The 16,759-nt window shown below is 28.3% G+C and overlaps 1 protein-coding gene and 1 long non-coding RNA gene across 2 annotated transcripts; both read right to left on the bottom strand.

Annotated features, from left to right (window-relative positions):
• Positions 1 to 2,875: 2,875 nt before the first annotated feature.
• LOC133030772 (uncharacterized) lies at positions 2,876 to 6,679 on the bottom strand. The gene is made up of 10 exons (XR_009684324.1): positions 6,422 to 6,679; positions 6,107 to 6,334; positions 5,605 to 5,816; positions 5,178 to 5,518; positions 4,955 to 5,019; positions 4,769 to 4,867; positions 3,837 to 3,893; positions 3,300 to 3,466; positions 3,098 to 3,218; positions 2,876 to 3,013 (listed from the first exon to the last, which is right to left on the bottom strand). It is a non-coding gene; the product is annotated as an uncharacterized LOC133030772 (long non-coding RNA).
• Positions 6,680 to 12,788: 6,109 nt separating this feature from the next.
• LOC115723139 (protein DETOXIFICATION 55) lies at positions 12,789 to 15,220 on the bottom strand. The gene is made up of 2 exons (XM_030652570.2): positions 14,521 to 15,220; positions 12,789 to 14,438 (listed from the first exon to the last, which is right to left on the bottom strand). Exons 1-2 carry the CDS (start codon positions 14,578 to 14,580, stop codon positions 12,948 to 12,950), a joined length of 1,551 nt encoding a protein of 516 aa, XP_030508430.2. The 5' UTR covers positions 14,581 to 15,220; the 3' UTR covers positions 12,789 to 12,947.
• Positions 15,221 to 16,759: the final 1,539 nt, after the last annotated feature.

Genomic DNA, 16,759 nt, shown 5'->3' with positions numbered 1-16,759 from the left:
ATAATTAAAACTTACAGCTTTTTGATTTTGTGCAACACGCTACGTCTCAGTAGAAACAACAACATTCATATCTTTATCGATTTTAGTGTTTTCAAGGTTACAAGAATTCTTTCAAACTATTACAGAGATTACAAGATGAACTTTTTCTCCCTAGTTTAGATTTTCTCTCTTTAACTATACACAATCACAATTTTTGCTCAAGCTTTCAATGGTCTGATTATTTATGGATTACAAAGATGATAGCTATATATAGATTTCACATTGCTAAAATTAGCTCCAATTCTATTGTGGCTAATTGTGCTGTCTTAAATTCTTCATGTTAGCGCCCACATATTCTACGTCAGCTTCAGAAATAAGCTTTTTGTTCGGACAATCTAAAAGACAATTACATGTTCTGGATAGGTGTTCAAGGTTGACACAAGCTATTTAGAAGGACATCTCTGGATTTATAACAAGCTATCTAGAAGATTCTACTTACTGAAGACAAGCTATCCAAAAGAACCATTTGGACTGGCCACAACTTTACAAATAAAGTTTTTCGGATGAACACCAAATTTTTCTAGAGTAACAACTAGTTTTCTGACGAAACTTGTAACTATAATCAACAAAAATAATGTATTTGTTTGAAAGCTAGCAATAGTATGCCTCTAAAATAAACATATTTAATTACAAAAATTATATTTTTGTATGTGACTTAATACTTTTCCATGATAAATTTTTAGGCATTTTTAGTTCATATATTTAACATAAATAAAAATCAATACCAATTCGAAATACAAGTTAGACAAATTAGAATTCAATTCAAACTATGGACGTAGAAAAGAATACTGTTTAAGAGAGTAATCACAAAATTTAGCATTGAAATTTAATGCACAAAGCTACAAAAAGCATTAGTATATTATTGTTTCCCACTATTATTGTCCATCTCTTTCGGTTCAATCTTAAAGTCGTATATGTGCATATATATATACTAGGTGAATGTACGTGGCGAGCCACGTATTGCTAGTTTCATTTAAGATTTTGGTTTTTTTAAGATTTTGAATGTATTTTATTTTTAAAGATTACAAATTTTTTGTTTGAAAAAATTAAATATTTATATTTGAAATATTATTTAATAATGTATTAAAAATAATATTAGTTTAATTATAAAATTATAAATAAATTTATTATTGGAGTAGTAGATTATTCTATTTAGTCCTTTTTTTAACATAGCATTGTAATGTAAGTTTATATTTATAAATATTCTGTAAAGTGTTAATATTATATGAACATCTCCATTTATAAAACTAAAAAGTGGGTCAATGACAGAAGTGGTATATCTGCAATCATTCAAAGATAGAAGTGGTATTTCTGCTTCCTATGCTTATCTAGAGAAAACATTAGATAAGTGAGGTTAACTTTAATATATAAAGATTTTTCTTTTTTAAAAAATAAATAAAAAAAAAATTATTAATATTCTTCCAAGATAGGTTTGTTAGAGAGATATGTGGTTAAGATAATTTTTTTAATTTAAAAAGAGATTATTAATATTTAAAAGATTGTTTAATTTTTTGGGTTTAATTATTTATTTGTTAACGGGAGATCAAACCTAATCGTTAAATTTAACAGAATATTCTTTTATTTTTAAGTATATTCTGTTAAACCAAGAAATGCCGTTAGATAGACACTTTTAATATATAAAGATATATAGATATATTTATATATTAATTTATTAAAGGGTAAATATTATTTTGGACCTCGTATTTTGTAAAAATTACTAATTGAACTCTCTATTTTGTTAAATAACAAAATGAATCATGTATTTTCTAAAATAGTAAAATATGACCATAAACTGATCTTTTGTCAAAATGAAGTTTAATAATAATTCGATCTAAATGTGTACTATGACAAAACTGTTTATATTTTATGTATCTGTTCGTGTTATGATTTGTTTTCAAGTTAGTTATATTAAAAAAAAATTGTCAAAAATTAAGTTTAGAATTTTATTTTTACTATTTTGAAAAATACATAGTCCATTTTGTCATTTAACAAAACAAAGAATCTAATCGATAACTTTTGCAAAACGCATAGTCTAAAATAGTATTTATTCTTTATTAAATGCAAATAATATGTATGAAAAACACTTGTTCTTTTTTTCATTTCTCTTTTTGCTTGGAAATAAAAAGCATTTGTTTCTTTGACAACTTTGTGGCCTGAAATCAAAATTGTGTTTATTGTTTCAGACAGAAATCAAAAGTCGTCTAATTAAAGATGCTTATGTATATATTTTTATATATATATATATGGAAGATTCGTGTGGTTCTCTGCATATATATATACACAGACTTGTATAATTTGACCGAATAATATAACACTTCATTTTGATATTGGCGATCTTAATATGAACAGAATTTTCATTTATTCTTGATTAATTTATTCTCTCTCCCCCCTCTATTGTTTTTTTCACATTAAGCGTCTCTAAAGATTTGGACCATACATATATATATACTAGGTAGGAGTTACTGCCGAGGCACGTAAATATTAGTTTTAGGTAAAGTTTAAGTTTTTTTATTTTGTCTTATTTAGATTGTATGTGAAGGTATGATCATATGAATGATTTGTTTTATTAAAGTAATATTTGTGCTATTATAATTGGTTATTCAAATAAATTTGGGTATATATAAGTCATAACTAAATAATACTTATTATTTACTTATAAAAAATTTGGAGGAACAAGTCATAAGTTTTGCAGATTTTAAAGCAAACATTATGAACACAAAAATTAAAGTGAATGTGCGATCTTAAAATAGAAAAAAAAAATTAAAAAAAATTCTTAATATATGGAATATTATTAGTAAAACTAAAAAGAGTATAGTGAAAGCTTACCTTTTAATCTTCCATTGGTTCAGCTGCTTGAATGGTGAATTGATTGTACTTTGAACTCATTGTTCGTTTTGGATCTACATACAACTGAATTCTCCACTTTTTGGCTGATAATTGCTCCGTAATTTTTTTGGACAAACAACTTATGTTTCTGTAAGAATAATTAGTAATAAGTTTTAATATATTTCTATTTATGAAAATGTATAAATTTTACATATTTATTTTTTATATTTACCTCGTCCTAATATGATTTTAATTGAACTGCAGTACATGAGAATATGTTTTCTGCAACATCACTGAACATCACAGCATCTAGCAACTCGGTACCATCGTCGAGTTGTACATATGTCCTTGCACTAATAATTTATACAGAATATGTAACGATTAGTATGAATATCAAATAAGTTCAAATATGAATTTAGTTATGATGTGCTTACCGTGGTGTAAGAAGACATCTTTTTCCGCATTTTGGATTTTCACAATCTGTTTCTTCATTGTCGTTGTAGAATATAAGTTCCTTATTACAAAAATCACACGACATGTAAAAAAATCTTGGTTGATATTTTTTTAATATGATTTCAGCTTCAATCCAATAGTATGCTTTCTGCAAAAAAAAAAAAAATACATAATACTAAATGAAAAGATAATACATACTTACTACTAAATGTTCTGCTGCCAGATCTAGGTATTTAATATCAAATAGAATATAGATTATCTGAGAGAAAGATAACAGAGAAAAATATCACCAATCAGACTAATTGGAAAGAGAAGAGAATCATGAATTAGTTTACATGCTGGTTAAACAAGAACAGTGAGAATGAATATCACATGACCAACTAAAGATTTACAACATGTGCTTGTTTTGCTCGTATCATCAGCATCTCTTTTGCTCGTAAATATTTCTAGTCAAATCATACCGCATAAAAGTTATTTAATACGTAAAATACTGCCACACTCCAGCTATAGTAACTTACCTCATTTAAAAGCCCCTCATATGTTAATTGAGAGGACATAGGAGTTACCATGTCCACCTGCAACCAAGGAATAGCCAATTGAAGCAACACTACCAATCATTGTCACACATTTATATAATAAGCAACCATTGCAGTAGCATCTCTCTAAACTAAAACTTCTTTAGTGATGAATCGGGTACAATAATTAAGAATAATTTATTTCATGCAACATTCTGTTCTCAGTCCTTACCAAAGCTGAAACAAAATCAAATCTAGTACTTAGACAAACAAAGGAAAGTAACGGATAGCCACAATTCGCAAACTTTAGGAAGGAAACCTAAACTTATTGACCACCACAAGAATGGATTTCAAGAGGCATAAGAACCATTTAGACAGCAATTGCAAATAGTATTAAAACGGTTAAACCTCTAAGAAAAAGCAGAAGAGGGATAATCATTGTGCCACTCAACTCTAAAGTCTTTGTTTTGATCAAATTAAAAGTTGGACTCTGAAGTGTATTTTTCTGCCCAAATTCACAATCTGGCCAATATAGGCTCGTTTAAATTCCTCATTAGATTCCTCAAAACACATAAATTTCCACATAAAAGATAATACACCAGCACTCTAAGAGCACCAATTAAGACAGCTTTATCAGAATCTTCTTCAATCTACAGTGTCCCTTTGCAACATTAGCCCGGGAAAAAATGAATTTAGAAAGATTTTTCTTTTCTCGTGTTTGAATTAAAAATTCAAAAAAATTTAAATTTAAATGTAGTATAAAATTTAGAAAATTTATAAGTGTATAAAACAAGTTCCACCATTTTATCTCTAATTTTTTTCCCACATAAATTGTTTCTGTGGTAAAATGCAAGATCCAAACATAGCCTAAATTTATTTTCCACACGACAAAAATTAGAAGAAAAGTGGATTTTTAGGCAATGCAAGAAAGAAACCTTGAAGGGTAGGTGACTTCGACAGTTGTGACCTCCTTAGGTATAGACTTCAAAAACATCTCAGATGGCTTTACCCCAGCTAAGAGATGCAACCCCAATCTAAGTCAATGCAAGTTAAAAGGGTCAACACAATATCATTGCTAGATCCATAATTGTACATACATTTAAATAACTAAAGATGTTTACCCATGTAACTTGTTATTTAAAGTCCCTTGAGTCGCATTCTCCAGAATCATCCAAGCTTTATTCATCTAAACCAACCAAGATTTAATGGACAAGGAAAAAACAACAATGTGGTTGTTATGAGTATAAACTATAAAAGGCCAACAACTAAAATAAGGTCTGGTTTAGAACATGAAGGCCATTATAGATTTGTTTTAAGTAAATAAATTCGATAGCTCGAGTATACCTGAAACCAGCAAAGTCCATGCTTGTGTAAGTTTGAAAGAATTCATTGACATTATCAATCATCATGGGAACATAAATTCCATTGTATCCAATATGTCTCAGAGCAGGGTTGTGTAGAATAGGACCTTTACTATGACCAACAGGATTTGAAATAAGGCCAAAGATTTTTGTGTACTCATTTACATGTTCAAGCTCATAAATTTGTTTAAGGCTAACCAAAGTTGGTAAGCCAGGAATAGGGTGGCTTTTTAGATAACCATACACTAAAAATTCACCAAACTTAGGTGCCAAAAGTTGGCTTATAAGACCTCTGCTGCCCACTGCAGTAGCAATTAATGGCACCTAATTTTCATCATTGAAAAATGAATAAATTGGTGTTAATGGAAAATAAGAAAATTTAAACAAAGTTTCTCTATTTTCTAATTTACCTGACAATGAGTAAGCAAATGGAAAATTGGAGTTACATCTATGATATTATGCACTTCAACTATTAGTTTGATAACATTAGCCCCAGTGGATTGCATACAAGCAATAAGGTTCTAAGTTTTTCTGATGAGAGTTTGCTACCATTTACATAGCTTGATACAATTATTTGGTTGCTTAAACGTTTGTGTTCGACCATGGCTATATCAAAAGCCACCTGAAATTTATGAGTTTCACTTTAATTAGATAAAGAGCTTTATGCATATATATGTATGTTGACAAAAATTAAAAAAGGGAAACATGCAATGGACATTATTCTCAAACAGTTAAAAAGCACAAGATTTAATTTCTTTTCCCCAGAAATAATACCGAAGCAAAAATTTCAGAAACAAAATTTAGTGTTTTGATTTTTAAAATTTCAAAAATAACTTACATGCTCCAGCAACTGAAGAATCAATACAATAATTGGGGTAAAGAATGAAAAATCGAGAAGAAGAAAAATCAAACCTTTGCCCACTGAGATTGAGATTTATTTATGGTGGTTCAAAAATGTTGAGAGTTTCAACCTTTGCCCACCTGAAATCGCAACAATCGAGGCTGCTAAAATCCCAATTCCCACATCGAAAACCCATTTCTTCGTCCCAATCGCGAAACTGGAAACCCAAGAAAGCTTCGTAGCGGCATTTATGTTAGCTTTCGATGAAAAAAGCTTGCTTTACCTTAAGCAAAGTCTCACTGCAATCATCGAAAAGGTAATTCACCTTTAAAATAGGGTAATATATACATTCTTTCATATGTATATTGATATTATATATATAATACCTGGAATCGATCGCAGCAACGAAGAGGGTTCAGCCCGTTCATATAGACCTTTGCCCGTTTAGTCGCACCCATTGTCGTAGCTGGAGTCGATCGCACCTTTGGGTTTCTGATTCATAGACCTCCGCTTGTTCAGTCGCACATATTATTGCAGCAGCTGGAATCGCACCTTTTGATAGGGCTTTTGGGATTAGAATCGATAACAAATTTAGAGAAGAATGATAGAGAAAAATGGTTAACGATGATTCGATTTAATTAGTATCAAATATACTAATTAACAGTGTTAATTTTAAAAATGTATTTTGATTCTTCTCCGTTAAAGTTAACAGAATATTCTTTTGTTTTTAAAGTATATTCTGTTAAACCAAGAATTGCCGTTAGATAGGCACTTTTAATATATAAAGATATATATACGATTAGGTTTGATCTCCCGTTAACAAATAAACCCAATAATTAAACCCAAAAAATTAAACAATCTTTTAAATATTAATAATCTATTTTTAAATTAAAAAAAAATCATCTTAACCATATATTTTTCTAACAAACCTATCTTGGGAGAATATTAATAATTTTTTTTATTTATTTTTTAAAAAAAATAACAAGAATTCAAGAATTGAGACCTGTGTATGTCAGATCTTGAATGATCAGTGTATATATTTATATTTATTTCCTTCTTTCTTGAGCAATTAAAGTGGGATTTTCCCAGTTGGATATATCGAAGTTCTCAAACCCAATCTCAATATTGCTTTGCATGATTTTACTCATCATCACAACTAAATTATTAATTTTAATTGATGATAAAATTTAATTTTTCTATTTTTCTATTATATAAGGATAATTATTTTTTTTATTGTTATTATTTTTTTCACTATGATGTTTGTAGATATTTTTTTTGACTAAATAATTATTAAATATTAAATAGATTAATTAAAAATATCTAAATCATATACTATTTAAATTTAAATTTAATTAGATTTAATTTTGTATCTACTTTCTCATTATTTGTAATTGTTCTAAATCTGATCGTGCAAACTCATATATTAAACACAATACTCCACCTTGAAACCGTTCTCTGTTTTTCTTTTCTTTCTTATTGGTTGGTGTTAATTCGGCCCGATGATTCAAGTGTCATGGTTTAGCAGAAATACCACTTCTATCTTTGTGTGATTGCAGATATACCACTTCTGTCATTGACCCACTTTTTAGCTTTATAAATGCAGATGTTCATATAATATTAACACTTTACAGAATATTTATAGATATAAACTTACATTACAATGCTATGTTAAAAAAAGAACTAAATAGAATAATCTACTATTCCAATAATAAATTTATTTACAATTTTATAATTACACTAATATTATTTTTAATACATTATTAAATAATATTTCAAATATAAATATTTAATTTTTTCAAACAAAAAACTTGAAATCTTTAAAAATAAAATATATTCAAAATCTTAAAAAGACTAAAATCTTAAATAAAACTATCAATACGTGGCTCGGCACGTATATTCACCTAGTATATATATATATATGCTGCAGCAATTCATATTTTATATATATAGAAATTTTTATAGGAGCATCAGTTTTTACCTTTACAGGGTATTGAGGAGTAGTACCTCTTATTTTGACAAGTGAAGAAATTTTAATTTAATTTTTTTCCCATGTACATTGTAGTTAGGGTAGATATTCAATCAATATTTTATTTTTATTTTTTAAAATAATTTACCATATTAAAAATATAATTCAAAATAAGTTGTTCCACAGAATTACTAACACGCTTACACAACTAGTTTTTTTTAGGGGAATTATCTTTTTTTTTTTTAATTTTTTTTTTCAAATTTACATTTGGGTTTCTAAAGTAGTTCCAGCGCTAGTTGCAATAGGGGTTTCTATACGATTTTTTGTTGCAATTTAGGTTTAGGTTGCAGCGCTAGTTGCAATAGAGATTTCTATGTAGAATTTCATAAAAATGTAAAAAAAAACTGTTTTAAAGTATAAAAATAAAAAAAGTCCATTTTTTAAATCTAATTCTATTTTTGACACTCCAAGTTAGTGGGATGTCTGATCTTCCTACAATATTGTTTACTATATATATATATCTTCCTCCATATATAATATATAATTAAATTATATAATTAGTTTCTTACATATATATAATCATGAGTGATGACATACTAACTAATTTGATCAATGTTTTGATTGAAAATAAATCAATATTAGCACATGTGGAGTGAGATGTCTTAAGTTACAATTATTGATAAGTAGCATGTGTTCTTGCACATGCATGTTTCTTAATGGCACACATCAAATTAGTGTTGGATATTTATATTACTCCAAGATTTGTACCCATGTAGGTCCTTTTTCTTTCTTAGCCCTCCATTATATATTCTCATTAATTACTGGCCCCACCCTATATATACATATATATATATATACTTTATTATATATTTATACAAACACATATATTAATTTATATTTGTGTTGTGTATATGGTTGCACTCACTAGCTAGATACGTTGCAGTAACGAAACACTACAAGAAAAATGAGCATTAATGAGGACAAATTTCGTTGGTAAAAACCCCTATTTTCGTCAGTATTGCGCATCAATGAGGACATTTCGTTGGTAAAAAGTCGTTGGGAATACTTCGTTGGTAAAAACAATTATCAATAACGACTTTTTAAGTCGTTGGGAATAAAAATTATCAACAACGACATTGTCGTTGGGAATAATATTTTATTTATTTTTTTTTTTAAAACCTGAGTACATCAACAACGACATTGTCGTTATTGATATTATTATCAATGACGACAATATCGTTATTGAAGAGCTTTTTCGAAAAAAAAAATAATTATATTAAAATTATTTGTAATTAATTATTAATATATAATATTATATTAAAATTATTAAATTAAATAATTAATTTAAATTTTGATTTTTTTTAATTATTTAATTAATTAATTAATTAATATATAAAATTATTGAATTAATTAAGATATGAAATCATTTAACTAAAAGAAAATATTTAGAGTCACTAATATTACAATAAAAAGTGAGTCATAAACATTATAGTACTGCATACCTAAATATAAATTAGTGTTCATAAACTATTAACAAACATATTAGATCGATAGTTCGTAAAATTAAAATAGATATTCTAAAAGAAGTTTGTAGTAGCATCGTCCTCATCACTAGCATCTCCAGGAACATCCGACCCAGGAACATCCGGCATCTGTGGGTAGTATGGCGGCATTTGCGAACTTGTCATCATCTGAGATGTCTGCTGCCCATGTAGTGTCGACATCATTTGAGATGTCTGTTGCCCTTGTTGTGTCGGCATCATCTGAGAAGTCTGTTGTCCTAGATGTGTCGGCATTATTTGAGATGTCTGCTCCCATGGTTGTGTCGGCATCGTCTGCGATGTGTTCTGATATTGCTGCCCTTGTGTCGACATCTGAACATTTTGCGGCATCTGTGACATTTGTGGCATCCGAGGCTCTGACACATGAGACGTCTGAGGCGACTGCGCCATCATATTCAACAATACTTGCGAATTGTTTGGCGACTGAAACACAAACTGCAAGTATGACTGGTACATTTGACTGTGAAATTCCTCAGGACTTAACATTCTAGACTTAACATTACAAGGATTTATTAATTATAAAATTTATCACTTACTCAATTATTAATTATTTATATTCAACTAATTAAAGTTATTTATAATTATTTAATTATTTATTACTATTTTTTATAAATATACAAAAAATCTTTTTAATTCAATTACTAAATTTTAGAATTTATTTCACTAATTTTGTTAAATAATTGTCCATTTAAAATATAATTTGTTACCATTTTTATAAGAAACTATTAACTTATTATTTTTATTATTTATAGATATTTTCTTTATTATTAATCTAATTATTTATTAATATTTTTTATTGTAAGAATTTATTAATTATTAAACTCATTATTTATTCAATTATTAATTATCTATTTTCAACTAGTAAAACTTATTTATTAAGTATTTAATTATTTATTATTTTAGGATATTTTATGAATACCCTCATTTCTTTATATATTTGAGCTTATTCCTTTTGCTCTTGTCCCACTTCTCAAGACTACAATGGGATATATGTAAACTATATATGTTGGGGTGAACCTCATTACTAAACATATGCTAAAACTTTTTCAATTATGTAACAATATCATAGCTTTTATGTTCTTATACAAGTCATTCATCCATTTTTTTTCCTTCAAAAAAAAAAAACTTTAATTAGTAGTAACTTAGATCATTAGCACCTTGATTATCCCCATAAATAAGTATACTGTATTTTATTACCACTTTTTATACGTTTCATATGATAATAAAACTAACTTATATAAATATATATAAGAATATATATACGTAATTTCTAGGTTTGATATATCAAAATGTTATTTAAAAAATTGTGTAGGTTTGATATTTAAATAAAATTGCATGTAACTTCAATACAAGATTGTCTATTTTTTTTTTAACTAAAAGTAAATATTAATTTTTCATTTAAATTATTTTTATTTAATAAAATATTAGATTATTTTTTTATTATTAGTCTATTATTTATTAATATTTTTTATTGTATGAATTTATTAATTATTAAACTCATTACTTTTTCAATTATTAATTATTTATTTTCAACTAATAAAAGTTATTTATTAATTTTTAATTATTTATTATTATTTTTTTAAAAAAAATACAAATTTTATTTAGTTAAATTACTTAATTTTAGAATAATTTCATTATTTTTTATAAATAATTGTTAACTTATAATTTTCTTTTTTAAATATAACTTCTATGTTTTTTTAGTTATATCAAAATTTTAATAAAATTTGGCCAAAATAACATTTATATTTTAAACTACCCAAAAAATTTTAAACCTAATTTACACAATCTAAAAATTTTCAAATACATCACAAATATTAAAATATTTCATATTATCAATATAAACCAAAAAATTATTAAAATATATATATAAAAAAAAACAAATAAACCAGCCGCATCTATATCTTTTATATATATAAACAGAAATTAACACATGATTTTTTTTTCCTTTGCCAATGTAATTAAGTAAGCCTACAGATTCTTTGATCGACCAAAGCATCAAAGTAAACAAGTCAAATTAGGTATAAAATACCACAATCTTTTCTTTATTTTACAATCTTACATAGCAACTTTTTTATTTAAATATCTATAGATATATATTTTGTGTTATATTTGTTGATTTCCTATCCTCCATTAAGATATATATTCAATTAAGACTAATTTTTTTTTAAAAGTCTGATATTATTATTATTATTATTATTATTATTATTATTATTATTATTATTATTATATTGTTGCTGCTGTTGTTTCTATTAATATTCTTGAATTTAACAAATAGATTTAGAGTTACACAATAACAAAAACAAATACAAATACAAATATTATCTAAAAAAAAACTAATTTCAGAATATTCACCCATATATATTAAAAATAAAACAAACAACAACTACAATCACATATAACATTTTATAAATCAAAATAAATACAACTAAATAGCTACAAAGATTAAAACAAAAAAAATTTATAAATACAAATACATATATAAAAATATATGCTACTAAAAAAAATAATGAAATATTACCTCACAAATGCCACCGGTGGTGGGCCGACGCTACAGCCGGAGGAGCCGGAGCCTGGGCGGTCAGACGACGTCGGGGACGGAGTGGTGGTGGGCGGAAGGATCTGAAATGAGGTTTTTGAAGGGGGAGAGGCGGAGTTTCTGAAATAGGGTTTTTGAAAAGGAGAGGCGGACTGTGATGAGAAGGAAATGAAATGGTTTCCTCTGCAATTTTTTTTTTATAGCAAAATTGTCCCCAACGACATGCCCCAACGACTATGTCGTTGGTGTCAGTCTGCCACCAACGACATAGTCGTTGGGGCATGTCGTTGGGGACAATTTTGGGGGGAAATTTGCCGCCTAAATCAACGGCTCATTTTCAAAAACCACACACACATTCCCAACGACAATGTCGTTGTTGAAGATTTTTCAATAACGACATTGTCGTTATTGAAAAAAAAATCGTTATTAATTAACTATTTTTTTTTTTTTAAAAAAAAATGAATAGCTTTCCCAACGACAGGCGAATGTCGTTATTGATACCCTCATTTTTAATGAGGACTTTTAGGCGTTGGTAATAGTGGCGTTGGTATTAACCATTATTCTTGTAGTGAAAAACCATAGAATAACTATAATTAGAAAGTGATTAATTTGTATTAATGTTTGATTGATTTAACAAATAATAACAACAAATATATTGATATGGAGATACATAACATAATCATGATCAGTTAATTAAACAAAATTATATATTTCTGTAATTTTATAAAGTCATACAATCTGATTTAAATTTAGCGCTACAACATTATATTAATTAATTCTTTTCTTAAAGTGTGTATATTATATGTATATATTCTAAAATAATAATAATAACATTCTTCATCATCACGTTATTGAAGTACCACTGTGATATGATCATGACCATGACTATTATCATAATCATGATTATGATGAACATTATCAACTGTAATATCTTTGATCATCATCAAGTCTTTGGCCTTTTCCAATTCCTTCTCCCAATTTGTGTTATAAACCACAGTCAATATGGACACAACACAAGCAATTTGGGCTGCTAAAAGCCCATAACACAGCCCCAAAAAGCCTAACTTCCACACAAACCCCAAAACGACAGCCACCGGAGCTCCCACCAAATAAAACGCATAGAAGTTTATGGCTGCACCAATCCCTGGCCGAGCACACCCTCTAAGAATCCCACAACTTGTCGTTTGTGGACAGTTAGCCAATTCACACACACCAATTATAGGTAGTACGGCCATAGTAAGCTCCAAAATCTCCTTATCATGAGTGTAAACCCTCCCCCAAGCTCCTCTCCCAAAAGTTGTTCCCACCAACCCCACTAAAGAAGTTATTAGGGCTAAGCTGACAGCAACAGATGCTGCCAGCTTAGCCTTTTCCGGCCGCTCTGCACCTAGCTCGTTCCCAACACGTGTTGAGACCGAAGCACTGAGTGCAGACGGGATGGTGTACATGAGAGAAGTGGTTTGGATGACAATTGCGGAGGTTGCCAAGGCCACCTTAGGGTTGGGAAGGTAACCGGCTAGTAAAGTCATGAACTCATACCACCACCACTCTAAGCAAACGGCTAAGCAACTTTGTATAGACAATCTAATCAAAACACCCCAACCTTCCCATGTTGAGTTGGTAAAAAAAGTTGGCCATGATTTTGGCAAAAATGGTGTTTTCAAATTAGTAGTAAAATTAGAGTTAGAGTAGTAAGACTCCTTGTTAAAATTAGTGTTAAAATAGAGATATAGTAAAAGTAAGAAAAGGGTAATGAAATTTGTGATGAAATTGGAGATAGCTATTCCTTGAACCCCAAGTGAGAGTTTAAAAGTTAAGAAAATAGTGATTGGAATGTGAAGAAACATGGCTAGTAAATTAGACCACATTAAAGGCCAAGTAATGGATTTACTACGTAAAAAAATACGAAGAGGGTGAAGAAGAGAGTTAGCTAGTAAATCAGGTATGGCAAACTTACAATATATTGTTGCTATTTTTGTTATATCTGGATTTTGGTTAAGGATCAACATAAGGGGTTGAAGGTTGAACCAAAGTAAAGAGATTGGTAGTGAAGCAAAGAGTAGTATGAAGATTGTTCTTTGTAGAGTTAAGAATGCAAGGGCGTGGTTTTGTGAACCAATAGCTTGGCTACAAAGTGGGTCCATACCCATGGCTAAGCCAGATAAGAGTGAGTAGCCAGTGATGTTGGTGAATCCAATGGCTAAAGCACCACCAGCAAGTTCAAGGCTTCCTAATCTTCCCATGCAAATCACCATAGCCATGTTTCTTAGATAGTTCACTAAACTCATGGTCAAAATAGGGAAACCTATGTTTGACACTTTTTTTAGCTCTTCCACTACCTAACAAAAACAATAAAATAAAATCATTATATATAATTAAAGAATAATAAGAAATATATATAAGATTTTGAAGTAGTAGTACCTCTGGCATTGTCGGGTACTTTTGAACCTTATTATTCTCTGGCTCTACTTGTGGAACCATCTTATTAAATCCTTTATGTATGTCCTTACACCTTAATATTGGTCAGAAAGAGAGAGAGAGAAAGAGAAAGAGCTAGAGTTGGAAATTAATAATTAAAATGAAAGGAGAGGAGGGTATTTATAACAAGTTTTGGGGCCATAACTTTGCTTTTTGATAAGTGGTAAATTTAGAAAAGAGAGAATTGCTATTTACCAATTTATTTCTCACAAAATTCAGATATGATATTTTATAATTAATAATTACAGTATTTTATATTATTTATTAAATTAAATTTAATATTAAATTACACCAATAACATTAAAGATTAATAGTGTCCAATACTACTTTAGGCCATAGTAGAAAATTAGATTACATTATATCAATAGCCATATGAGTAAACTCAGTAAAGTATATATATATACCCAGAATGCACCAATTTTGATAGCAAAGCTATTTAACATATATGTATATGAATAGATATCCACTTAATTTGATTTGTGGGTTTTTGGTCCTTTACATGAGAAGATTACGATATATATAATAAAATAATTAAAAAGAAAAAGTTTCATTTAAACCGTGCGATAATATTGAATAGGGTCTTTGCCCACACCCATCTGTTTCTTCCAAATTAGAGATTTTGTCATTTTTAAAAAATAGATGGGAACAAAGCCACTTTTTTATATTTTATCTTGTTCAACTACATAATATACCAAAGTTCTTAGTATATAGTACCTCATGGAAAATAATGCCTTATTCATTTCTTCACGTGTTGGAATATTATGGCCCTGTCGTTAATTAAGTAATATAATTACTTAAATTTTAATTAGTGTGTGTTATTCAAAGTCCATTTTAATTACTATTAGGAGATGATTAATTAATCAAGAGTACTAGTGTGTACTTTGGGAGAGAAAACCAATTAATTAATAATTATTTATTTGATGAAAATAAAGGATGATTACATATATTAGTATGAGAAATGTTAAAATATATTAGTGCTACATAACACTTTTTTAATATTGCTATTGATATAAATAAGTATCGGGTCCCATATAGTTTAATATAATATTTTTTAAAAAGTATCGTTAGCCAATCACAAAACAACATGTCTAAAAATGTTAGACATTGCTGATATCCATGCTCTATTAGTATTTTTGTTTGAGTAGGGTTAATTAATACGATAGTCGGTTGTTTTGTACTAGCCTTGAAATGTTAGTAATGTGTCACTTTCTTCTTTTTTATTTTTATAGGTATTTATGAAGGCAAGAAATGAGCATTTTTATAGGATAGCCCATGACCGCCCCAAATCATATTTCCTTACAAAAAAGTAGAGAATTTAGATTGTACCGGAAGCAATTTCTTTTCTGTTTTTCTTTTTCTCCTAGCTAGCAGCACATGCTTTTCCGTAAGACACTCTTCAATGTATCTAAAGCACATTATAATTGAGGATTGTTATTGCACACCAGTAGTGCTCTTGGCAATTTACGATTAGTTAGTGATATTTCTAAAAGCTATTATTTTAAGTTATAAGAGACCCGAGACTTAATTACATCAATAACAGTATGACACCGAAAAAGATGTTAGACACTAATAGTATCTTTTAGGAATTCTCATTATAATTTGAAGAGAGACTCATGTTTACCAATCCGTCTTTTTAACACACATATAAATATTTAGGCTAATTAAAATTTTTGCCCCCTGAACTTTAACATGTACCAAATCATGCCTTATGAACTTTTAAGGTCGTTAAAAATACTCATTGGAACTATTGAGATTGTTGGATTTAAGGACTTTTGTCTAAATTCATTTAATTTTACTATTTCAGCAATTGTTTATATACTAAATCATGTTCCCTAGACTTTGATATCTACCAAATTATATCGCTCGGACTTTAATATGTACTAAATTATGTCTCCTAAACTTTCATCTATATTAGACTTTTTTACTAAAATTAGAAAAAAATCCTTAAATCCAACAATTTTAATAGTTCAGAAGGCATTTTTAACGACCTTAATTAAAAGTTCAAGGGGCATCATTTGGTACATGTCAAAGTTCAAAGAGCAAAAATTCTAATTAGCCAAATATTTATATATACCCCTAGGTCAAGCCAGTCAAATATGTACATCTCTTAAAGCTCTGCTATTTATGGCTCCTCCCTCAACCTTTGTTTTGTATTTGTACAATTGTACTTGTACTATATTTT

This window comes from Cannabis sativa, chromosome 9, assembly GCF_029168945.1.
Source record: "Cannabis sativa cultivar Pink pepper isolate KNU-18-1 chromosome 9, ASM2916894v1, whole genome shotgun sequence".
Lineage (NCBI taxonomy): Eukaryota > Viridiplantae > Streptophyta > Magnoliopsida > Rosales > Cannabaceae > Cannabis > Cannabis sativa.
The sequence above is the reverse complement of the archived record's forward strand: the minus strand, read 5'-3'. Positions and strand labels throughout refer to the sequence as shown.

Bases quoted from the DNA above. Each gene is read 5' to 3' on its own strand.
- LOC115723139 (XM_030652570.2), bottom strand. From the start codon at position 14,580: ATGGTTCCACAAGTAGAGCCAGAGAATAATAAGGTTCAAAAGTACCCG. The intron at 14,439-14,520 runs GTACTACTACTT...TGTTTTTGTTAG, and splicing joins AGTACCCGACAATGCCAGAG to GTAGTGGAAGAGCTAAAAAA.